The sequence below is a fragment of the Aquarana catesbeiana genome, linkage group LG05 (genome assembly GCF_042186555.1).
Source record: "Aquarana catesbeiana isolate 2022-GZ linkage group LG05, ASM4218655v1, whole genome shotgun sequence".
Lineage (NCBI taxonomy): Eukaryota > Metazoa > Chordata > Amphibia > Anura > Ranidae > Aquarana > Aquarana catesbeiana.
In genome coordinates, this window is record NC_133328.1 from 573,863,273 (window position 1) to 573,888,568 (window position 25,296).

A 25,296-nucleotide genomic window follows, 5' to 3' on the forward strand; every position below is an offset into this window, starting at 1 on the left:
TGCCATGAAGAAACCGCCACTTGCTGGCCACTCCCACAGGTGTGCAGTAGCGCGCCGCATTAGAACCCTCACTTGTACCTCAAGCACCACCATAGCACCCAAAAAAACATTGTCTGGAGCCGCCCCTGCCTGGATTGGATTTGAATCTTGGGGCCTCATACTGCCCTCCAAGTTTTTTCTCTGTCTTCTGTTCATAACATTTGGTAGTCATATCCCAAAAATTTCTAAGAAGTATCTTTTTTTTTTTTTTTAATCTCATGGACGAAATGTGAGAAATAATATATATATACAATCATACCATAAACACATAGCACATGGTTATAAAATAGTTTACCGTTTTCCAATTGAAAAATAAATAAATATTTCCCTGGATTTCATTTTAAAACTCTGGTCACCTTATATTAGACCCTGGATGTCTCCTCTGTACTCCACTGCAGCTGATGGAACACACATCATGTTCCATCAGCCACTTCCCTGGACACTAATCTCGGAGAATGACAGCGCCGGTCCAGGAATGACAGCACTGGTGACGTGTCATACATGTCACTTCCTGGTCTGGGCACAGGAGGGGGGCTCAGTGGACGGATGTTTGTTGAGCTTCTGCCGCCCTTGCCAGCGACATCTTTCCGGTGCCTGCAGGTGGAACAGCGGAACGCAGTAAACATGACGAGGTCTGATGGGGGCTGGGTTTTTCTCCATCCCTGGGGCTGCGATGTGCGTCAGTCCGTTCCTCCCCCTCATTTGACGTGGGGGCGGGGTCCGGCCTCCTGCGCCACTGATGTCTCCGACGCTCTATTTCCATCTGTGGCTGTGGGCGGGACAGATGAAAGCACGCTGTATGGCGGCTCCACTGTGTGCAGTGGGGCTCTCTCTTCCCGCCTCCCTCATGCTGTATGGCCAATCAGGCATGACGTTGATGGGGCCCCGCCTCGGACGGGGAGTACAATGTGACCTGGGATGTTTGGTGGTTCATTTGCTTGCTTCATTCACAAGACAGCACATGTAGACCTGAGCGGGCTTACACATAACATGTATAGAACCACAGTGGGGCTATTTCTTCTTCCATTTACATTCTACCGTGAGTTCTGTTTTTTGGCACATTTTATTTTGGTTTCATCACACATTCACTCTCATGTTATCCCCCTGTGGGAATACATAGAGACATTTTTACACTCTTATACTTCCACACCTTCACTAACCAACACCTTATCATTGATATTCTCCCACTTATTTCTCACAGATCACGATGCATGTTACCTGCACACAGACCACATTGGATCATGCTATGACCACCTTGTGGTCCCTTGTCTGCTTTCCCCGGTCCTTGGGGGGTTCCATGTCTCAGCCCCAGGGGAGATATCCCACCCAATATCCCCACTCTCCTGTGCAGACATCGGGTCCAGCCTTGAGGCTGTGCAGTAAGTTATTAACTTATTCTTTTGTCCCTATTTCATTGAAGTATATATTGCTGAAATCTTCTTTTTCCAGAGGACATCTTTAACTATCAATATCTACGTTTCTTTATAGTATATTACATCATTACACTCCTGATGAATGGCTGAAATGCCAAGAAATGCGTTGAGTGATACCAGATGTCAAGCGATATTTGGTTATATTATTCATATTAATATTTTTTCATGTATATTGTTTATACCTATTGTATTGTATGTTATAAGCAGTATTTTTTAGTGTAAAGCAGGCCATACATGGTCGAATTTCGAACAAATTTTCCTTTTCAAAATCAGAAAGTTCGTTTTTTTTGTGATCTGATGGTGCCACCATTGATTTTCGAAATTCGGCCGACCAAGTCTTCAATTTCACCTCATGTTGCTACAGAAAAGAATTTTCGTGGCTGGGAATCTTCTTTTCTCTTCATAAATTTTCTTTGCTTATTACATTTCTCGCACGATTCTCCCATCATTGATTAGAGAATCGTTCTTTTTCAAAAAATTTCCAACATGTCCGATTCCTCAAATTTGATTGCGGCACAAAAAATCGGCCCTTGCTGCAGCCCACTAATGGTGCGAAATTTGTACGAAAATTCTTTGATACGATTTTCCAAAGAAAATTCTTTAGAAATTTGAACAGTGTATGGCCGGCATAAGTCATGTGACTACCTATATACTTGATATAATGTTTCTCTTTAGAATGTGACATGAACTTGTATGTGCAACAATAAATCTTGCATTGTAATTTTTTTCATGTATTGATCCTATTTTGACATGGCATGCCTCATATAAAGTCCCAGCTTGCTTTCCTTTCCCACATGACGAGGGAGCGGCAGATTGGCAGTTGTGGAAGTGATCGGCGGCTTCAAAGTCGCTTGTATCACTTCCACATTGAAAGCTGACAGTTGGCTTTACAAAAGTACACACACTTCCGGCTGGGAGTGTGTTAAAAAACACATGTCTGCAGCACAGTTAAAAATCTGAATTCCAAGAAAAATGTACTGCCCCCCCCTTTTCCTATCATTGTGTCCTGAGGTGGCTGCCTAAGAGGCCCTATGGTGGTGCTGGCCCTGGATGTAGGAGAGCTTACAGGTTCAGGTCTGGTCACTGGCCTGCACTATTCAATAGAAATAAGATAAACCTGTGGTCAAATCCAAATCCATTATATATATAGGTATATATATCTATAGAGATATATATATATATATATAGATATAGATATATATACATATATATCTATAGATATATATATCTATAGATATATATACCTATATATAGAGATATATATATACCGTATTTATCGGCGTATAACACGCACTTTTTTCCCCTTAAAATCAGGGGAAAGTCGCAGGTGCGTGTTATACGATCCCCTGCGATCCCGTGGTGTCAAAACTTCAAAATCGCCAACCGCGATTTGAAAATGGCGCCGCCGGCGCCGAAATACACAGAGCCGGTCCTCGGCTCTTTCCGGCGGCTCTCGTTCATTTTCGGCTCCACTCGTAGTCCCGAGCGGAGCTATCCGAACCTACTCGGCTAGGTTCGGATAGCTCCGCTCGAGACTACGAGTGGAGCCGAAAATGACGAGAGCCGCCGGAAAGAGCCGAGGACCGGCTCTGTGTATTTCGGCGCCGGCGGCGCCATTTTCAAATCGCGGTCGGCGATTTTGAAGCCCAATATGGCAGGGACAGGGGATCGACGGCTGCAATGGGGGAAGGCTGCACTGGGGAAGACTGCACTGACAAGGCTGCACTGGGGAAGGCTGCACTGACAAGGCTGCACTGGGGAAGGCTGCACTGACAAGGCTGCACTGGGGAAGTCTGCACTGACAAGGCTGCACTGGGGAAGGCTGCACTGGGGAAGGCTGCACTGACATGGCTGCACTGACATGGCTGCACTGACAAGGCTGCACTGACAAGGCTGCACTGACATGGCTGCACTGACATGGCTGCACTGGGGCAAGGCTGCACTGAGAAGGCTGCAATGATGGGCATTTAAATGTAAGTTTTTTTCCCTTCAACTGCACAGAGCCCATGGTGGTGGAACACAAGAATTCAGCATCTCTGAGTTGGCTGGCCGGCCATCAGACTCTCCTGTACACCTCCCCGCCTGCTGCTATCTAGCCCATAGAACACAGGATTGGTCAGTGGAGTGCCCAGGGCAATCGTTGCCCAGCATGCATACAGGTAGGTGGCCAACTTTTTTTTTTTTTTTTTTTTTTTTTTAGCCTATGGCGTGCAAAACACACCCCAAAAACTTCACCCGGTGCATAAAAAATGTGCACACACATAAAGAGTGCTCACAAAAAAGTGCCACGGGTACACAGACGTGCCAATTCCCTGATCCCCCGGGGCGTTAGGCTCCTGCGGGGACAAAGGTACTTACAATGGTCTATCTGGCCGAAACCAGACAGACCCCGTTCTCTGGAGGGCCTGCCGAAACAGGACCCACCCAAGTACTAGGTGGGGCTCCCCCGAAGGGAGACCCCATGAGAGAGGGCGAACTAAGCCAAAAGGCCATGTCCACCCCTTCCCAAGACTTTCAGGGCTGGCCCGAGGACCCGCATCCTTACTCGTCACACAGTGAGACAAACGTGACATAAACAAGACGTGACCAGACTACATAGGTTTAAAATAAATAAAAAGTGGGGGAAAAGGATAGTGGAGGAGAGTGAGAAGAAGTGGCCATTGTGTAACACAATGACCAGGCCCTCCGGCCAGGAATAAAAAATTCCTCTGGTCCTAGCCAAAAGGCCCGGCCCAAGAGGCAGGTGCTTAAAAAGCGTGTTATGGTGCAGTGACCTTGGTGCCCAAAATCAAAGTGTCTGCCACACACAGTGATTCTATGGCACCCCTGGCCTGCCACTCCAGGGGCACTACTCCATAGGCTTTCAAGTTCAACCCCGACCCACAGCCCAGACCACAGCAGCCCCCACCACAGGCAGAAAGGCGTGGAGATCCAGAAGCTTGGTGAGAGCCCTTTACCATCAGGCTCCACCGTCGCTCCCATCACTCCTACCTAATTACATTCGGGAAATACTAGCCACTCCCCCCCCCCCTCAAAGGGGTAGTAAGCATTCTCTCCCGAATAACTGTCCGTAGCTAGAGCTACCACAATCCAGGCCAGAAGGCCAGGGACCCGACCCTCCGGCCAGACCCATGTGCAGCACCCATCCTCACCAGGAGGTCCTTTCTAGACTGGTTGGGTAGGCCCACTGAAGCCCCCATGGGCAACAGGTGATGACTTTCCCTCAACCGTCTGTCCAGGTCCAATTACACCATCGGATTTGCATGCGCCCTTCCCACTATTGGTCGGGCCAACATCGCCTCCTCTGGAAACTGATAAGAACAGATCCTACACTTGATCTTAGCCAAAAGGCCGAGAAGCGATGGCCATCCATCCAGTGCTCTATCCCGGGCTGCTGATAAGAGAGGACCCCTGGGCTGGGGGGGGGGGCATAAAGGTCATCGGGAGAGCCGGGGAGACTAACTGGAGGGACTATTTTTTCTATTTCTGCTCCTATGCGGATTTACACTGGCCGCATTTGCTGATAGTAAGTTTAAAGTCCCGGCTCTCTCAGCCCATGTGCTGCTGGCGGAGGAGTGAATCGGCTCACACACTGCCTGCCTCCTTCAGCAAGTAAGTGCTGAGGGAATCGGCAGGAGAAGAAGAACAGTGGCAGGCTCAGATCCGTGCAGCAGTCCATGTCCTCCATCCATCTCCCTGTGACAGACTCGGCAGCCAGCAGTGCACACAGACGGATCCCTGGAAACACACAGAGAAGGTACCGTACATGCAGGGCCAGGACTGGGGGGAGGAAGGGGCACCTGCTATGCTATTGTTACTGTCCTCTAACTTTACTTCCCCCTCTCTCCATGTAATAGAAGTCTGTACACCTTCCCAATCACACCGATCATCCCCTCTCCCCACTCCTTCACTTTCTGCCGTTTGCTCTCCCCTCACATACAGACATCTCAAGTCTCCCGCAATTCGCAGGATACTCCCGCATTTGACGGCAGGCTCACGGACACCCGCGAGTGTGGCACAATCTCCCGGCTGAGCCTGCACTGCCACTCTGCCTGGAGCAGGGCCGGGTACCACAGGATATGGACTATATCAGCTACCTGTCATCATACAGGACTTAGCACCATGTCACAGCTCAGAAATAAAACTAATATGGACTCAAACAGGCTTCCATCCACCAGAAACCTCCTAGCGATGGTAACCAGGCAGTAGAAAGCGCCGCATTGGTCCAAAGTCAGACCAGAGGACCGGCCTGAACGCTAATTGGGTGAGCGGAAGGCATTGGGCTTGCCCCTGTACCCGGAAATCGCCGACAGTCGCTGAGCCGCTCTCGGGTTGTTGGTGTGGAGGAGAAAGGTACAGGGGCGGGACATGTGACATCATGTATTTATACTCATGGCTTGTGTGCGACACACTAATTCACAGGAGCTGTGTCTGTGAATGAATATTTGTACCCACACGTGTGGGCTCTGGGTGTATACATGGATTGATCACTATTATATATAAGACTCATTACATAATTGTTTTATTATTAGATTAGTAGGAGTATGCCCAGCCATTGGGTGAATTTCTTCAATTGTCCTGGTGGTGTGAATGTGTACACAGTGTACAGGGTCAGCAGTGTGGGGGATATGAGGCAAGTAGTGGTGTGCATGGTACAACACTGTGTGCTACAATACATTGTGTGCAATGAGATTGGTGGTGGGGGCAGTGAGGCTGCAGATGGGCACAGTGTAGGGTGACCACATTTCCAAACAGCCATTCAGGTATACACCGCTCCTAAACCGCTCCTGCCCATTGATCTAAATGGGAACCGCCGGCAAAGCGCGCTGAGGCACTCAGTCGGGCGGCTACCCACGCGTGTCCATCGGCTGGTGGCTCCCTGTCCAGAAGACATTTGTCTGTCTAAATTACCATTCCCCTCCACAAAACTAAAATCAGGTTTCTACAGGTTACGGTGCACTGTGCAGTGCTCTGACAGGCAAGCAGTAATATGTAGACAGCATTATTCCATAACAACCAATCAGGAACCATCTTCCCCTCCCCTGACTCTGGTATTGAGTAATCTGGTTGCTATGGGTGACCCCACATCACCATGGTATCAGAACAGGAAGTAATGTTGTCACTGACTGCTACCAGGCAACTTTCATCTCCATAAAAGTGAGGCCATGACACATGTTGCTATGGATACTATTGACACTCTGTGTCTCAGTTTTTAGAAGTGAACGGTGGTGAGTGTGACACCTACAACGCCAACCTGGTAAGGGCCCCCGCAGCTGACTGCTCCCCCAGAGAGGGTAAAGAGGACCTGTACTGTGATCATGGCAGCCACCTAGCTGGTACTGTACTGGTCTGGCTGGTATATATGGGACCTGTTGGCCATGTTACTAATAGGATAGAGATCTCAAGAGTGGGATTTTTTGCCTGCAAAGAGACACAGGGGCCACCATTGGTAAAAATACCAGTTCCCTGGCTGTTTTTGGCTTCAATACTCAGTCACTGCCCTAGAACAAGCATGCAGCAAGTGAAGTCAAAACATATAACTCCGTATGTGTATAAAATATACAAATATAAATATATAAGGGGGCTCACTGTCGCTGGTGTTCCTGTTCACGGCCCGCTAGACGTTACCAGAGCTTCTCTAGCAGGACTTCCGCTTCGGATTGGTCGCCTCCAGCAGACCCTCCAGCCATTGGAATAAGGGGGCCCCGGCGAAGCTGTACAGCACCAGGCAGGTGATCAGGCAGAGGTGAGGGAAGAGGGTCCAGAAGAGGTGGTCACATCTCTGCTGGCAGTGGCTCTTCTGGGACATGATGCAGCGGAGAGGATCAAGAGAGGAATGACAGTTAGGATAAGAGGAGATCATCAGCAGGAAACCCCCCCCTCCGCTGCTCATCCAATCTGCACAATGTAGCTCCGAGTGGAAACACACCAGCGTTAACTGCTCCATTACTGTCTACTGATCCAAGGAGTGGAATGAGGAAGGGGGCTCGGATTGCGGCCCTCGTGGGCGGGAGGAGGCTCAGGAGGAGAGAAGTCAGGCTGCTGGCAATGGCAATGCGCTGCAGGCAGCGGGAGTAGTCGGCCCCCGGACTGGCACTGGGCACAGGCTGCTGTGGATTCTGGCTTACCAGCACTGCAGAATGGACTGTCAGGACTCAGGAGGAGGAGATAACAGAAGACGCTCTGGCTGCTCTCTCCCTCTGCTGCTGCGGCCGGAGGCGAAGAAGGAGAGGAGGTGGGTGGACTCCGAGCACTGCTCAGTGCAGGGCAGCTCTGGGTAAGCCTCGCTCAGCCGATGTCACTGGTTGCTAGACGCGAGGTGGGGCGGCCCTAGCAACCAGTTCGGCAATGTTTATCAGGGTGGCGGTGTGTTTTTTTTTCATTTCATACACACTGTATTGTCCCGGAATGAAGGTGCCCGGGACACAAATATAAATTAAGGGACAATCCCGGGCAATCCGGGACATGTGGGCACTCTAACACAGTGAGGCTGTAGTGTTGGCACTGATGAGGCTGCAAATGGGCACAGTGAGGCTGCATTGTTGTCACTGATGAGGCTGCATTGTTGTCACTGATGAGGCTGCATTGATGGGCACTGACGAGGCTGCAGATGGGCACAGTGTGACACAACATTATCTTTTAAAGTATTATTTTATTATGGCATTATATTATTAATTATCTTTAAAGTATTATTTTATTATAGTATATTACTATGAATGGGAGGGGGGGGTTGTCAGTACTAAGCGTGACCTCCCTTAGAGCTTCGTTCTAAGGTATTTCATAATCTGGTTCGAATCCCAACCACGACACTACCTGCCTGGAGTTTGCATGTTCTCCCTGTGCCTGCGTGGGTTTTCTCTGGGTACTCTGGTTTCCTCCCACACTCCAAAGACATGCTGGTAGGTTAATTGGATCCTGTCTAAATTGTCCCTAGTATGTATGAATGTGAATTAGGGACCTTAGATTGTAAGCTCCTTGAGGGTTAGGGACTGATGTGAATGTACAATATATATGTAAAGCGCTGCGTAAATTGACGGCGCTATATAAGTATCTGAAATAAATAAATAAAATAAATAATCAGGTAGTATGTGGTGCATTCTAGCTCATTATCCCTTTGCCTTACAGGGTTTTTTTGGGCATACAACCGCTTTAACAACCAGCTAAAATTCACACTGGGCAAAATGTACTAACGCGCTGCAACCGCACTGCAAACGCGCCGGTTACCATGCGATGCTAACACTTCATGTTTTGATATTATGAACAGCAATGTGCGCTGTCCATTGTATTATTTGTGTTAAAAATGCCCCTCAAACACCCACTTTCAATGTCAATGTGAACTTAGCCTTAGGATTTTTAACTTATTGTGACAGAAAACGAATGTGTCCACAAATACTTATTTCAATAAAGTTTATTTGAAATTAAAAAAAAAAAAAAAAAGACAGACGTCCACGCAAGCCTTTTGCGCAGGCGCAGTACTTTGGGCACATATAAAGACGCCTGTGTCTAGTCGGCCATGTTACATACTGGCAGTTTAAAATGTTTTTCACAAGCTAGATAAAGTTACAAGCAGCCCTCGGCGGCGTATTACACACGTTCACGCTTATACTTTTGTAGTGATCGTTGACATTTGATTCCGGGGGACTTCCTTCCCTCACATAGCGCCGAGCTGAGTCCACGTCAGCAGTTGAGCAAAATCACGTGACCGGACCCCCTCCCTGCAGGCCCCAGCCTTCTGTTCGTAGACGTTCACCTTCCAAGCTGCTCTGCCCGGAAGGCGGAACCTCACGTGATCTCAGCTCTTGTTCCCATTGGGGAACGTTCCCCGTACCGTCCAATCAGTACAGGGCGGTGTTGCCATGCGCCTTGCCCTGTAGGCAGAGCTGCCTGGCAGGCGTCGCGGGTCTCCCCCTTCCCCTGGATGTGGTCCGGAGTGATGACGTTGCGAAGTTAGGCCCTGGGCGGAGCCGGCTTTTCTCCAGTCGTTCTCCCCTCCCCGGCTCTCATTCTCCGCTGCTGACACTCGCAGGAGTTCCAGGGGCCGGGCAGGAAGGAAGGGAAGGCTGCTCCTCACCCACCATGGTGTCCGGCTGGCAGGAGGCGGCGGCCCAGCATGCCGAGGAGGTGTCGGCCCGTCTGAGGCAGTTGCTGACCTCGGGCCTGGGCCTCCTCCGCACCGAGCTGGGAGTGGAGCTCGGCCTGCAGCCCCAACTCTACCCGTCCTGGGTGTTCCTGGCCGTGCCGGCCTTCCTGGCTTTGCTGCTCCTCCTCCTGCTGCTACACTGCGCCTCGTCCCGTGGCTCCCCCACCAGGAGAGCGGCCACAGCGGAGGACACCGAGCCGGCCATCCACCTCACCAAGGCCGCCCCTCCTCTGCCCAGCAAGACCGGACGGCTGGAGGAGACCAAGAAGAAGAGCAAGAAGAAGGCGGCCGACAAGGCCAAGGTGAGGGCCCTGTGTACACAGACATCCCCCGATCTGTAGACCTAGACCCCCCCGATCTGTAGACCTAGATCCCCCCCCCGATCTGTAGACCTAGACCCCCCCCCCCCCCCGATATCTGTAGACCTAGACCCCCCCCTTGATCTGTAGACCTAGACCCCCCCTGATATCTGTAGACCTAGGACCCCCCCCCCCATATCTGTAGACCTAGATCCCCCCCCCCCCCCCCCCGATCTGTAGACCTAGACCCCCCCCCCCCCGATCTGTAGACCTAGATCCCCCCCCCCCCCGATCTGTAGACCTAGATCCCCCCCCCCCGATCTGTAGACCTAGACCCCCCCCCCCCCCCGATCTGTAGACCTAGACCCCCCCCCCGATCTGTAGACCTAGATCCCCCCCCCCCCCCCCCGATCTGTAGACCTAGATCCCCCCCCCCCCCGATCTGTAGACCTAGATCCCCCCCCCCCCGATCTGTAGACCTAGATCCCCCCCCCCCGATCTGTAGACCTAGATCCCCCCCCCCCGATCTGTAGACCTAGATCCCCCCCCCCCCGATCTGTAGACCTAGATCCCCCCCCCCCCCCCCCCCCCCGATCTGTAGACCTAGATCCCCCCTCCCGTTCTGTAGACCTAGATCCCCCCCCCCCCCCCGATCTGTAGACCTAGATCCCCCCCCCCCCGATCTGTAGACCTAGATCCCCCCCCCCCGATCTGTAGACCTAGATCCCCCCCCCGATCTGTAGACCTAGATCCCCCCCCCGATCTGTAGACCTAGATCCCCCCCCCCCCGATCTGTAGACCTAGATCCCCCCCCCCCCCCGATCTGTAGACCTAGATCCCCCCCCCCCCCGATCTGTAGACCTAGATCCCCCCCCCCCCGATCTGTAGACCTAGATCCCCCCCCCCCCGATCTGTAGACCTAGATCCCCCCCCCCGATCTGTAGACCTAGATCCCCCCCCCCCCGATCTGTAGACCTAGATCCCCCCCCCCGATCTGTAGACCTAGATCCCCCCCCCCCCCCGATCTGTAGACCTAGATCCCCCCCCCCCCGATCTGTAGACCTAGATCCCCCCCCCCCCCCGATCTGTAGACCTAGATCCCCCCCCCCCCGATCTGTAGACCTAGATCCCCCCCCCCCCCCGATCTGTAGACCTAGATCCCCCCCCCCCCCCCGATCTGTAGACCTAGATCCCCCCCCCCCCCGATCTGTAGACCTAGATCCCCCCCCCCCCGATCTGTAGACCTAGATCCCCCCCCCCCCCCCGATCTGTAGACCTAGATCCCCCCCCCCCGATCTGTAGACCTAGATCCCCCCCCCCCCCCCCCCCCGATCTGTAGACCTAGATTCCCCCCCCCCCCCCCCGATCTGTAGACCTAGATCCCCCCCCCCGATCTGTAGACCTAGATCCCCCCCCCCCCGATCTGTAGACCTAGATCCCCCCCCCCCCCGATCTGTAGACCTAGATCCCCCCCCCCCCGATCTGTAGACCTAGATCCCCCCCCCCCCCCCCGATCTGTAGACCTAGATCCCCCCCCCCCGATCTGTAGACCTAGATCCCCCCCCCCCCCGATCTGTAGACCTAGATCCCCCCCCCCCCCATCTGTAGACCTAGATCCCCCCCCCCCCCCCCGATCTGTAGACCTAGATACCCCCCCCCCCCCGATATCTATCTGTAGACCTAGATATACACCCCCCCCCCAGATCTGTACAGCCCAACAGGCTTTTCTATTACACAGGTGTGGGGAGATCTAAAGCAGAGTGTAAAATGTGTGGGGATCAACCTCCATCTGTTATAGAACTACAAGTCCCATCATGCCTCTGCCTTTGGGAGTCATGCTTGTAACTGTCAGTGGCGTGCAATGCATCATGGGACTTGTAGTTCTGCAAAAACTGAAGGACCACAGGTTGTGCACCCACACCTTAGCTAGTTGTTGTCATATTAAAGCAGATTGTACGATCAGACTGTTTATATCAATGGTCTGCCTAAAAGCTGGCCATACACTGTACAATCACCTTCATGGAGAACCATGTCACCTGTTCCCTCGAGGCAATCTGCATCCCATGTGGCAGACCCATACATTACACCGACGTGGGGAGATCTACAGGTGCTCCCCCATTAGGGCTCATTTACACAAGCAGCTGGGGGGGAATACAAATTGACGAGTGAATCATCTTAGCCTGGGTTCACACTAGTGCGTCGTTCGACATCGCATGTGATTCGCACCACACTGCAGATCACATGTGATGTCTGTGCCATTCAAATTCAGCCATACAAACTGGCTGAAGTTGCATCAGATTTGCTCCAGAATGGTCCGCACTGGAATCGGATCACATGGGTGTTCACACCTATACAATCTGATTGCTGCACCATTTGACAAGTTTGTACTGTGATCTGCAAGCCGGTCTGGGGGTGTCGTTCACTTTCTTTTGACACCTGCAGCGTGAACCACCGGTGAGTTCTATGCGATCTGGGAAAGCGCACAGGAATCGCACTGGTGTGAACCGAGCCTTAACCAGTTCAGCCCCGGACCATTTGCTGGCCAAAGACCAGAGCACTTTTTGCGATTCAGCACTGCATCGCTTTAACTGACAATTGCGCGGTCGTGCGACACTGTACCCAAACAAAATTGATGTCCTTTTTTCCCCCACAAATAGAGCTTTCTTTTGGTGGTATTTGATTGCCTCTGCAGTTTTTATTTATAAACAAAAAAGAGCGACAATTTTGGAAAAAAAAGCAATATCTTTTACTTTTTGTTATAATAAATATCCCCCCCCCCAAAAAATATATAAAAAAACATTTTTTTTCTCAGTTTAGGCCGCTACGTATTCTACATATTTTTGGTAAAAAAAATCGCAATAAGCGTTTGGTTTGCGCAAAAGTTATAGCATCTACAAAATAGGGGATAGATTTATGGCATTTTTATTAATAATTTTTTTCTGCTAGTAATGGTGGTGATTGATCAGCGTTTTTGTTTTTTTTTTTTTTTTTTTTTTATATCGTGACTGCAACATTGTGACTGACAGATCGGACACTTTTGGCGCTATTTTGGTACCATTTACATTTATACAGCAGTCAATGCGATTAAAAATGCATTGATTACTGTGTAAATGTGACTGGCAGTGAAGAGGTTAACCAGGAGGGGGCGCTGTAGGGGTTAAGTGTGCCTAGGGAGTGATTCTAACTGTGTGGGGGGAGGGGCTATGTGTGACACATCACTGATCACCGCTACCCCGATTACAGGGATCTGTGATCAGTGTCCTGTCATTAGGCAGAACGGGGAAATCCTTGTTTACATCAGCATCTCCCCGTTCTTCAGCTCTGTGAGACGATCGCGGGTATCTCCGCAGATATCGAGTCCACGGGACCCACAATCACACTCACACGGTGACAAATTCAAAGGGACTTGCAAGTACGCCCATTTGCGCAGCCAAGCCTTTCTGCCGATGTACATGTGGCGGTCGGCAAGTGGTTAAGGGCTGAATATCAGGTGGTATCAGCCGGTTCCATAGAAACCAGCTGACATTCGGCCCGTGTGAACTGCAAAAGCTGGCTGAATGTCCGGCTTCTGTCAAAGGGGCATGACCCCAAAACCCCCCCCCCCCCCCCCCCCAGAACACAATAACTCAGCAGGGGAGATCACTGTACTAACATCAGATTAACAGTGTGTACCAGGCTAGGGTTAAGGTAGTGACGATAGAGGGCAGTACTTGGTTAAACCATGATTTTACCATCCCTCAGCCCTTCCCCCTTTAGCAGGAAAGGCAGCAGCTGGAGGTATACATGTGCAGTGGTTCTAAAGGCTGGATATTTTATACTTTAATACATTCTATGCATCAGGGTAAATGTTAAGCGTGCTGCTCCCCTAATACATACCTTGATCCAGCGATGTGCATGAGATCATTGGCTCCCGCCGCTGTCAGTCACAGCCAATAAGGAGGGGGGTGGGGCCGAGCCGGGACTCCACGTCTGAATGGACACAGAGCAGCGACTCGAGGGCACGCCTGCTTGGATGCCACCATTGCAAGCTGCTTGCTTTGGGGCACTTGACAAGAGAATGGGGCCAGGAGCTCTGGTGAGGGACCCAAGAGGAGGTAAGGCTCTGCTCTGTGCAGATAGGAATAACATCATGATGCTGTACTTTGCTATGAATGAAGCGTAGGTTTTGTACACTTCATACATTTTTTCATACATTTGCCAGTTTAGCAGGGACCGGCCAAGATTTCATCCATGTAAAAATCCATCCATCAACTTGGGTACAAGCAGCCTGTCAGAGTATTTATGTGATCATTGCCAGCAGCTAAAGCCTCTAGCAATTAACACACTGGGGTTGGTTCACTAAAACTGGAGAGTGCAAAATCAGGTGCAGCTTCCAGATTTGTTTTTTTTTTTTTTTTTTTTTTTTTTTTTGTCAAAACTTATTGAACAAGCTGAAGTTAGAGGCTGTTTGGCTACCATGCAGAGCTGCACCAGATTTTGTGCACTTCAGTTTTAGTAAATCAATCCTTGTGTGTGTCGTCCCCCCCCCCCGCCCCTCCGCCAGGAGAACACAGTAGCTCCTCGGGAGGGATTCCCCCATCAACAGTGTCAGTGTTGATGGGGAAATCAAGCAATTTTCTTTTCACCAACCTGTAGTTGAGGAAAGAAAATCGCACCATCTAAGGCCAGCTTAAGATCCCCTAAGATTTGTCAGCACTATTTGATATTTTCAGGAGGCCTCCTCATTGATCTCTGTGGAGATCTGTAGCTAAAACAAAGCTGCAGGCTGACAATTCAGACAGGCCAATGAGGGCAGATAGGCTGCTGCGTTTAGATTATTATATAGGATTTATATAACGCCAACAGTTTGCACAGCACTTTATAAAATTTGTACAATTCAACACAAGAGGGATCAGAGGGCCCCACTCATTGGAGCTTACAGCTAAATGCCACCTCTAGACTCAGCAGTGCTATGACCCCAAACAAACTGTCCATATAGTGCTTCCAAATGCTGTCCCTGGAAGTAAACTGTCTGCACCCAGGGTCAGTCAGAGCCGTAATCACTGAGCTCAGCGGTTACATGCAAACAGTGGCAGCACCAGCCATTCATTTCTACAGGGTATCGGCCTTCTTGTGTCGCAGCCATTCACACACCGTGCATGCAGCTAGTTTCTTCACCAGCAAGAATTGCTCATTCTCACTGCAGTTGCTTGCATGAGTGAAACCTACGGCAGGCCAGGCCATAGATGATATGATTTTGGTTGCAGGAAAGAAGATCCCTCAATTTCCCCATCAACACAGTCAGTTACAGTAGGGGAATCCCAAAGACCCATTGTATCCTCCTGGGGGGTATTCAGAGAGCCGTCCCTGCTGAGAAAACCGTGATTATTGCTAGCTGCTATAGCTGCTGGCAGTAATAGCATGCTGGAAATCCAATCAATTTAGATACATTCAGCCTGCCCATAGATGGATCGAATCTCAGCCAGTCCCTGCTGAACTGGCTGAGATTTGAACTGTTTATTAGATGCATGCACTTTTTTGAAAATGATGTGGCCGCAGGAAAACCGCATCTTCTTTTTGACCATGTGGTTTCCCTGCAGTTCCCGCCCCCACGATTGTGCTGGGGCTGAGATGCGTGGAAGTGCCATTCAGAATGAATGGAAGCCCCACACATCTTACAAGAGCAGCGCGATTCAGCTACGGGTGGTTGCTGGAATCAATGTGATTCCTGCGACTGTAATGCACAGACCACACTAGTGTGAACTGAGCCCCTGTGTAAAAAATAACTGGCGAGCTGATATGTCAGTCGCATTTATAGAAATGTAGTGTTAGTGTTGAGCTCCAGTCAGGATTTAAGGGACCCGTAATTCAGATTTTTTTTTTTTTTTTTTTTGTGTAAACCTCCTATATTATGAAGTGTAATGTACAGTATCTGACAAAGTGAGTACACCCCTCACATTTTTGTAAATATTTTATTATATCTTTTAATGTGACAACACTGAAGAAATGACACTTTGCTACAATGTAAAGTATTGAGTGTACAGCTTGTATAACAGTGTACATTTGCTGTCCCCTCAAAATAACTCAACACACAGCCATTAATGTCTAAACCGCTGGCAACAAAAGTGAGTACACCCCTAAGTGAAAATGTTCAAATTTGGCCCAAAGTGTCAATATATTGTGAGGCTACCATTATTTTCCAGCACTGCCTTAACCCTCTTGGGCATGGAGTTCACCAGAGCTTCACAGGTTGCCACTGGAGTCCTCTTCCACTCCTCCATGATGACATCACAGAGCTGGTGGATGTTAGAGACCTTGCGCTCCTCCACCTTCCGTTTGAGGATGCCCCACAGATGTTCAATAGGGTTTAGGTCCAGAGACATGTTTGGCCAGTCCATCACCTTTACCCTAAGCTTCTTTAGCAAGGCAGTGGTCGTCTTGGAGGTGTGTTTGGGGTCGTTATCATGTTGGAATACTGCCCTGCGGCTCAGTCTCTGAATGGAGGATTTCATGCTCTGCTTCAGCATGTCACAGTACATGTTGGCATTCAAAGTTCCCTCAATGAACTGTAGCTCCCCAGTGCCGCCAGCACTCATGCAGTCCCAGACCATGACACTCCCACCACCATGCTTGACTGTAGGCAAGACACACTTGTCTTTGTACTTCTCACCTGGTTGCCGCCACACACGCTTGACACCATCTGAACCAAATAAGTTTCTTTGTCTCATCAGACCACAGGACATGGTTCCAGTAATCCATGTGCTTAGTCTGCTTGTCTTCAGCAAACTGTTTGCGGGCTTTCTTGTGCATCATCCCCTTCTGGGACGACAGCCATGCAGACCAATTTGATGCAGTGTGCGGCGTATGGTCTGAGCACTGACAGGCTGACCCCCCCACCCCTTCAACCTCTGCAGCAATGCTGGCAGCACTTGTACATCTATTTCCCAAAGACAACCTCTGGATATCATGCTGAGCATGTGCGCACAACTTTGGTTGACCATGGCGAGGCCTGTTCTGAGTGGAACCTGTCCTGTTAAACCGCTGTATGATCTTGGCCACCGTGCTGCAGCTCAGTCTTCTTATAGCCTAGGCCATCTTTATGTAGAGCAACAATTCTTTTTTTCACATCCTCAGAGTTCTTTGCCATGAGGTGCCATGTTGAACTTCCAGTGACCAGTATGACAGAGTGAGAGTGATAGCACTAAATTTAACACACCTGCTCCCCATTCACACCTGAGACCTTGTAACACTAACGAGTCACATGACACTGGGGAGGGAAAATGGCTAATTGGGCCCAATGAATTCATTTTCACTTAGGGGTGTACTCACTTTTGTTGCCAGTGGTTTAGACATTAATGGCTGTGTGTTGAGTTATTTGAGAGGACAGCAAATTGACACGGTTATACAAGCTGTACACTCACTACTTTACATTGTAACAAAGTGTAATTTCTTCAGTGTTGTCGCATGAAAAGATATAATAAAATATTTACATGAATGTGAGGGGTGTACTCACTTTTGTGAGATACTGTATTTCTAATATTTTAACAAAAAATCGGTCCACAAGTCTCTACATGGTGTATAAAACCTCTCTGGCCTTTAGTATGACAGCCATGTGCAACAATTTGTCATTATCCAGATGGCTTTCTGCTGCAATCTGGTTGCTGTCCATTCCTTTGATCTGATTGCTGTGTACATAGCCCTGTGGTCAGAACTCTGCACTGCTCTGTACATTGTGTCCTGTATACATCTACAGGGGAGGCTCTTCATTAACATTAGTTTATTGGATGGAACTTCTAAACTGCCTGGTTCAGAGGAGGCATCAGAGTATTTCATAAAGTTTCTGAAGGGCTGAACTATTTAGTTCTATTGGTTGAACTAGAGAGAGTTGAGTGTTTTTTCAGCCTATCGCTGTAAAGCCCTTTTCACACGATAAGCCCACTCGGATCTCCCTGTCCGTTTTTCAGGCGGTTCCGAGCAGGCCATCCATTGACTCCTATGGGCAGGCGGATGTCAGCGGAGATGTGTCCGCTGACACTCGCCTGCCATTCGATCCACTCAAGACAGACCTATGCCTCTCCATCCCTGTGATAAAGGGAATACCCTTGAATGGTTGCCAGCCAATCAGAGCTTTTGAACCAGGTCTCTGAAATTCCCACAAAATCCAAATCCTCCTCGTACAACAGTATCTCTAGTTCACCCATCTTGTCTTGTCTCCTGGCTTTGGTGAATATGCCATGTAGTTTAGTCCGTCCGAATACTATCCTTATTGGGTGTTCCGAGATTGCAGCTAGGACTTGTTACTATACTTACCTTGAGTTTACGTGCTTTAGTTAAACTACCACTAATGCCCCAGTACTACCCTTTGGACTATGTTTCGGGCTGACTATCTCTGCCTCTGGACCAACCCCCCCCCCCCCCCACCACCAGGGACGCCTAGTTTTAAAAACCCCTCTAACTTTTTGGCCATCTTTACTCCCAGCAGATCTGTACCCTTCTCATTTAGGTGCAGTCCGTTCCTTCTATAGTACTGGTGACCGACTGAGAAGTCAGCCCAGACCTCCAGGAACCCAAACCCCTCCACCAAGTATGGCTCTCTGCAGCCAAAAACTGAGAGCTTCTCACACACTAAACCAGAGTGTTTAGCATATGGGCAATTCTGACAGCTCTGAAAGTTAATGGATCTTCTATTCTGTACACAGAGGAAAGTGAAGTGAGGCATTGCCCACATGGCAAGCCATTTGTTAGCTGCTGTGCTGACCACTCATGTCCTATTGACCCCGAGTGAGACCCTCCCACCCCCCACCCCCAGTTATCTGCCAGACTAATCATGGTTAACTCCCTGGTGACTGATCACTGGCTTTTAGCCCAGGTTCACACTGAGCTGTGGGAATGAAGCCGTGCGAGTTCAGCTGAACTCGCACGATTTCACTCCTGCATGTCAGTCCTGATTTCAGCTGCAATTTCAGACATCTGTGCAGGTTTCTGCACAGATGTCAATGTAAATTGCAGTACAGAAACTACTTTTTGAAATCGGTGCAGTGCCGCAAATGCAGGGTCACGCCAATTTGACATGTCAAATTGTACCAATGTGAACCAGGACAATGTGACCCATAGATTAACACCAGAGACTTGACTGAAAGTCCTCATGCCCACGGACGTTTTTACAGCCGCTTTTAGGAGCGTTTTTCACAGCTTAAAAATGCCTCCCCAATGGTAGCCTATGGCCTCATGCCCACCAAGGCGTTTAGGTGTTTTTAAGCCCCAGTATCAGCGTGTTCTGAGGCTCCAGCACTAGAGCTGTAAAAACGCCACATAACGGTAAAAGGTGTTCAACGCGATTTAACCGGTTCAATACAGGGCATTTTCACCCCATTCCTTCCCAGACCAATTTTTAGTTTTCAGCACTGTCGCACTTTAAACGACAATTGCGCGGTTGTGCGCGCTGTACCCAAACAAAATTGACGTCCTTTTTTCCCCACAAATAGAGCTTTCTTTTGGTTGTATTTGATCACCTCTGCGGTTTTTATTTTTTGCGCTATAAACAAAAGAAGAGTGACAATTTTGAAAAAAACACAATAATTTATACTTTGTTCTATAATAAATATCCCAATTTTTGGAAAAAAAAACAGTTTAGGCCGATACGTATTCTTCTACATATGTTTGGTAAAAAAATCACAATAAGCGTATATTGATTGGTTTGCGCAAAAGTTATATTGTCTACAAAATACGGGATAGATTTATGGCATTTTTTAAAAAATTTTATTTATTTATTTTTTTTACTAGTAATGGCGGCTATCTGCGTTTTTTTTTTTTTTTTTTTTTTTTTTTTTTTTTTTTTTTTTTCGTGACTGTGACATTATGGTGGACACATCGGACACTTTTGACACATTTTTGGGACCATTCACATTTGTACAGCGATCAATTCTATAAAATTGCATTGATTACTGTATAAATGTGACCGGCAGGGAAGGGGTTAACCACTGGGGGGGCACGAGGGGTTAAATGTTTCCTAGGGGAGTGATTCTAACTGTAGGGGGTGGGGACTCACAAGGGGAGGAGACCGATCGGTGTTCATCTGTACTGGGAACATAGATCGGTCTCCTCTCACCTGACAGGACGTGAATCTGTGTGTTTACACACACAGATCCTCGGTCCTGCTCGGTTAACGTGCAATCGCGAGTGCCCGACGGCGGACATCGCGGCCGCCGAGCACACACACACCGGGTCCCGAGTGACGCGGCTAGCGCGCGTGCCCCCTAGACAGCCGGGAAGCCCGAGACGTCATATGATGGCCACCCAGGATGGGAGATCCCATCTGTGGCCGTCATTTGACTATGGGCCGGTGTTGAAGTGGTTAAAGAGGCTTAACGCTGTATACACAGTGTTAAGCCTTGTCCGCATGCAACACAACAGGTCAGGGGAGGGACAAGCGAGCCCCCCCCTCTCCTGGACCATACCAGGCCACATGCCCTCAACATGGGGGGTGGGTGCTTCAGGCAGGGGGACCCTGCGCCACCCACCCCAAAGCACCTTGTCCCCATGTTGATGAGGACAAGGGCCTCCTCCCGACATCCCTTGCCCGGTGGTTGTCGGGATCTGCGGGCGGGAACTTATCGGAGTCTGGAGGCCCCCTTTAACAAGGGGGCCCCCAGATCCCAGCCCCCACCCTATGTGAATGAGTATGGGGTACATCGTACCCCTACCCATTCACCAAAGAAAAAAAGTGTCAAAAATAAACACTGCAGTTTTTTAAAGTCTTTTATTAAGGCAGCTCCGACTCTTCTGGCAATGTCTTCTCCCTCTGCCGTTCCTTCTCCCCTCTCCGCTGTTCTCTCTCTCCGCTAGCTTCTTGCTCTTTTGCTGGGTCTTCTCCCTCTGTTCTTCTTCCGATTTTGACTCGATGCGATCTCCCGGTGTAATGCTGGGTCTGCCGTGTGCAATGACTTATATTGGCATGGGGCGGGGCCACCCGATGACGCAAGTTGAAGGCCATGCCCGTTCTGACGTCACCGCCCCATCATGCCCCGGGCGGTGACGTCACAAGGGGCTTGGCCTCCAACTTGTGTTATAGGGTGGCCCCGCCCCATGCCAATATAAGTCATTGCACACAGAGGACCCAGCATTACACCGGGAGATCGTGTCGAGTCAACACTGGAAGAAGAACAGAGGGAGAAGACCCAGCAAAAGAGCAAGAAGATAGCGGAGGGGGAAGGACCGGCAGAGGGAAAAGAGCTGAAGCTGCCTTAATTAAAAAAAAAAAAAAAAAAAAAGACTTTAAAAAACTGTGTAGTGTGTTTTTATTTTTGACGCTTTTTTTTTTTTTTTTTCACCTAGGGTGGGGGCCGGGATCTGGTGCCCCCCTTGTTAAAGGGGGCTTCCAGATTCAATTCCGATAAGTCCCCGCCTGCAGACTCCGACAACCACCGGGCAAGGGTTGGCGGGAAGAGGCCCTTGTCTTCAACAACATGGGGACAAGGTGCTTTGCCCCCCCCCCCGCCCCGAAGCACCCACCACCCATGTTGAGAGCATGTGGCTTGGTATGGTCCAGGAGTGGGGGGGGGTACTCGCTCATCCACCCCCCCCTTTTCTGACTGCGTGCTCGGATAAGGGTCTGGTATGGATCTTTGAGGGGAGGGACCTTGCGCAAAATTTTGCCAGGGTTCCCCTTCAAGATTCTTGACACACAAGTTGCACCGCAAGTCGGCTCCTCTTGATCTGACTTCTGGTGCGACTTCTGTTCAAATCAATGGGCTTCCATAGGGAACCATTGATTTTGAATAGAGACAGAGAAGCGCGGCTAAACGTGCATTGACGCCAATGCAAAACGTGGATAAAATCGCGTTTTTAATGCCGCTTTTTTTTCCTGGCGTTGGTACTAGCTTTACAGCTTGTTTTTTAAAATGCCCGTGGGCATGAGGCCTAAATGCCTAGAAAAGGGTCCCAGCAGACAGTGGTCGGGTAGAGTTGTGGTCAGCAGCTGATATTTTATTTCTCTTTTTGTTTGCTTTGCCGCTTTTACTTGAAATGATGCAGCTGCCTGACCTCTGCACCTTTCCCACTGCATTTTTTGGCTTAGAAAAATATAGCAATAAAAAACTTTTTTTTACTGTAACTGCTGCAGATAGAAGTGCGACCGCTTCTTGTTTTTGATGTCCAGTCTTTCTAGATAGACATGTTTATTGCCTTGGCTTCAGAAAGAACCAAAGTCCTGATCTTAATCAGAGAATAATTATGTGTAAAGAGTTTGTCGGTAGTATAAAAAAAATTGCAGTACACCTCTGCTATACCTGCACGTTCCCTGTGTTTTATCCCTTTAAAGGATACGTTCACCTTTTGGAACATACTCCAGCAGCTTCAGATCTCCCCCCCTGCCCAGTGACGGTGAGCGGGCACCTTCTCTGGGCGCCCGCTGTCACTACTTTACCCACTTGTCGCCTGCGCTATAGTCGAATGACTGCTGCAGCGCGGTCTTCTAGTTCTGTAACCCCATCATATGAAGGCATCCCTGATCGCGCCCACTGCTGGGCATGGGTGGCGGGCTCTGTGATCGTTGTGTCCTCCGGACACTACTGATCACAGATTTGAGGTAAGGAGCCAGTCAGCAGGTCTTTACCACGTGATCAGCTATGTCCAATCACAGCTGCTCGTGGAGTTAAACAGATGCCAGTTATCTGCAATCCTTTCCTCATGCAGACTGCATGAGGAGAAGAGAGCCGATAATCGGCTTCTCTAAAAGGGACATGTACACTGATAACCAGGGCACTGATAATTCAGTGCAGTCCCACCAGTGTCACCTCTCTGTTCCGCATATCAGTGCAGCTGCCTCAGTGCACATTAGTGAAAGAGAGAAAATTACCTATAACCAACTATTTTTTTTTTTAGCAAGAGATAAAAGACCAGCTTCAGTGATTAAATACCACTAAAATAAGTCTCCATTTGTGTGAAATGATAAAAATTTCATTTGGGTACAGTGTTGCATTACTGCGTAATTGTCATTCAAAGTGCGACAGCGCTGATAATTTGCCTGAGCAGGAATGGGTGAAAGTGCTTATTATTAGGCAAGTGATTAAAATAATGTGGCTGTACGGGGTTTTGTCTGCCCAGCCAAGTCATTCATTCAGAGTTCTGTGATTGATAAACTACAAGTACTGACAGTTAGGCAGCCCATACATTAAGCTTTTTTTTTCCCCAACTAGCGTGATGGACAACAAAAAAATTGATCTGACTCCCCCATTGAATCCATCACGCTGTGGTATTGTATACTGATAGTGGGGAGCCTTCCCTGCCACCAGAATGCAGTGATTAGTGTTGCTGGCTATAGCCAGCGGCACTGATTATTTGGGAAAAACCTGACAGGCTGGTTGTACACAAGTCTATCGATAGATCAAGGAATGTACAACCAGCTTGCCCATACATAGATCGAAATTCAGCCAGTCCCTGCTGAACTGGCCATATTTTGATGCATGTATAGCCAGCCGCCTTTAAGCCAGCCATAGACTGTTTAAAACTCGTCCGGTTAAGCAGGAATTGGCCGAGATTTGAGCCATATATGGGCAGGCTAAATGTACCCAAGTTAATCGATCAACTTGGGTACAACCAGCCTGACGGATTTCACATGCGATCATCACAAGCGGCTGTTATGGCCGCTAGCAATAATCACTGTTTTACTGGCGCCGATGGCTTCCCACGTTGGGAGAACACAATGGCATGGCAGGAGGGATTCCCCCCAACAACGTTAGCTGTGTTGATGGAGGAATCGAGCGAATTTCTTTCACTATGTCTTATGGCTGGCCTTAGTCTGTGCATTCAAGAATCGGGTGAGTGAAGTTCCACTTTAATATTATTTCATGGAGTTGCCGGATTGTAGCACCATTGCTTTGTGATTTTATTGGTAATCAGTGTGATGAGGAGAGATTTTCTTTCACTAAAAGAGTTGCTGTTGTAAATGTGACAGTCAGTTGTGAGATTTTGTTTGGACAGATTACAATCAGGAATCTGTCCAAACAAACTGGATCACTGCGATCGAATAGTGACTTGCAGTGATCAGTAACTGACAATATAATATGCTGCTATGGACGTCACTTTGATTTTTACTTTTATAACGAAGACTGAATGTTTCTAATGGAGAATTGAAACATATTCCTAAATAATAATTCTCTAATAATAAATACTAAAGGCGAGAATGTGAGTTTTATACAAGCACGAGATGGAAAAATACTTAGCCGTATTCTGAAGTCCAGCCTCTGTAGCATTTCTACACATGGCTGAAGTTCAAACTTGCCTCCTACAGAATGAATGTGCCTGAGATGTCCTTGTAGCAGCTGAGAATTCTTGGTAGTGACATGCATGGCTGCTTGGTGTGTCAGCCTTTTCTGCTAGAAGAGACTGGATTGTCATGGGGGGTCAGAGGTCTGATGCCAGAGGTTTGCCGTTTTTAGGTACTTGGAAATTTGTGTACTGCTAATTCTTTGTATGTACTTTTATCATTTTAAAGAGAACATACATCTGACAAATTTAAAATTCTCTTAGCTTAATATCACTAATGGTGACTGTAATGGAAATTTGTAAGTTCTGTATATAATTGTATTGTATTTTGTATGTATTGCACACTGCCCTCACTGTGCAACAGCACTAATAATGTTTTCAGTAAATGTTTACATTCTTTCGAGTCCTGATTAGAATTAGCCTGCCTATGTAACGCCCCTTGTTACCATAAATGTACAATTGTAATATTAATGTGATACCTACGTAATCATGTGCATAAAAACCTTCAATTGCGTCATAATAAAGCAGAACAGTAATTTGGAAAGATGCTGAGCGTATCTTTTGTGTCTGTTCCCTACTGCAGTAGTTATTAATTTGGAACCACTAATCAATATGAGGATAGGAGTTGCCTATCATCAATTCAACTGAGTCGGCATGGCGAGCTTTGCCTTAGGAGGGGATTCCAGGTGACCCTGAGTATCCGAAACGAGGAGCTTGAGACGATCCGGGAATTTCTGATAATCAGCCGACTGAGGTAAGCCTTTTGCTTACATTTGAGTTATCAGACTTCCTTGATCGGTAAGGCATTTTCGGGACAAAGGGTACCTATTTTACTCCCCTTAATCGAACTGTATTGATTGGTGGTTATATGTTATGTTGTCCCTGTCTATTGTCCATCGGAGTGTTATAGATAAGAAAGGGAAGAATAGTGCTGTTCACAGGTATATGTAGTAAATCTGCTAGATAAAGTAGTTTAGAGGCAAGAGGGTATAGGCACAAGTAGAGAAGAGAGAAGACTGGCCAGTCATTATGGGCATCGAATTAAGGGAATGAAGGGTAAGAGACCCTCAAAAATGCCCAGCGCAAGAGGAGCGCTATATATGAACCAAAGGTGCGGTTCCGCCTATACTGAGCCCCTAGA

At 48.7% G+C, this 25,296-nt stretch overlaps 1 protein-coding gene and 1 pseudogene across 1 annotated transcript in view; one reads left to right on the forward strand and one right to left on the reverse strand.

Annotated features, from left to right (window-relative positions):
• Positions 1 to 4,750: 4,750 nt before the first annotated feature.
• LOC141146438 (U2 spliceosomal RNA) lies at positions 4,751 to 4,835 on the reverse strand (annotated as a pseudogene).
• A 4,492-nt stretch (positions 4,836 to 9,327) lies between these two features.
• Positions 9,328 to 25,296, forward strand: part of MTDH (metadherin) — a 57,013-nt gene continuing 41,044 nt past the window's right edge. Inside the window, exon 1 of the mRNA XM_073632016.1 lies at positions 9,328 to 9,914. Within this exon, the coding sequence (XP_073488117.1) occupies positions 9,549 to 9,914 (366 nt within the window). The 5' untranslated portion in view covers positions 9,328 to 9,548. The remainder of the gene's footprint in view (positions 9,915 to 25,296) is intronic.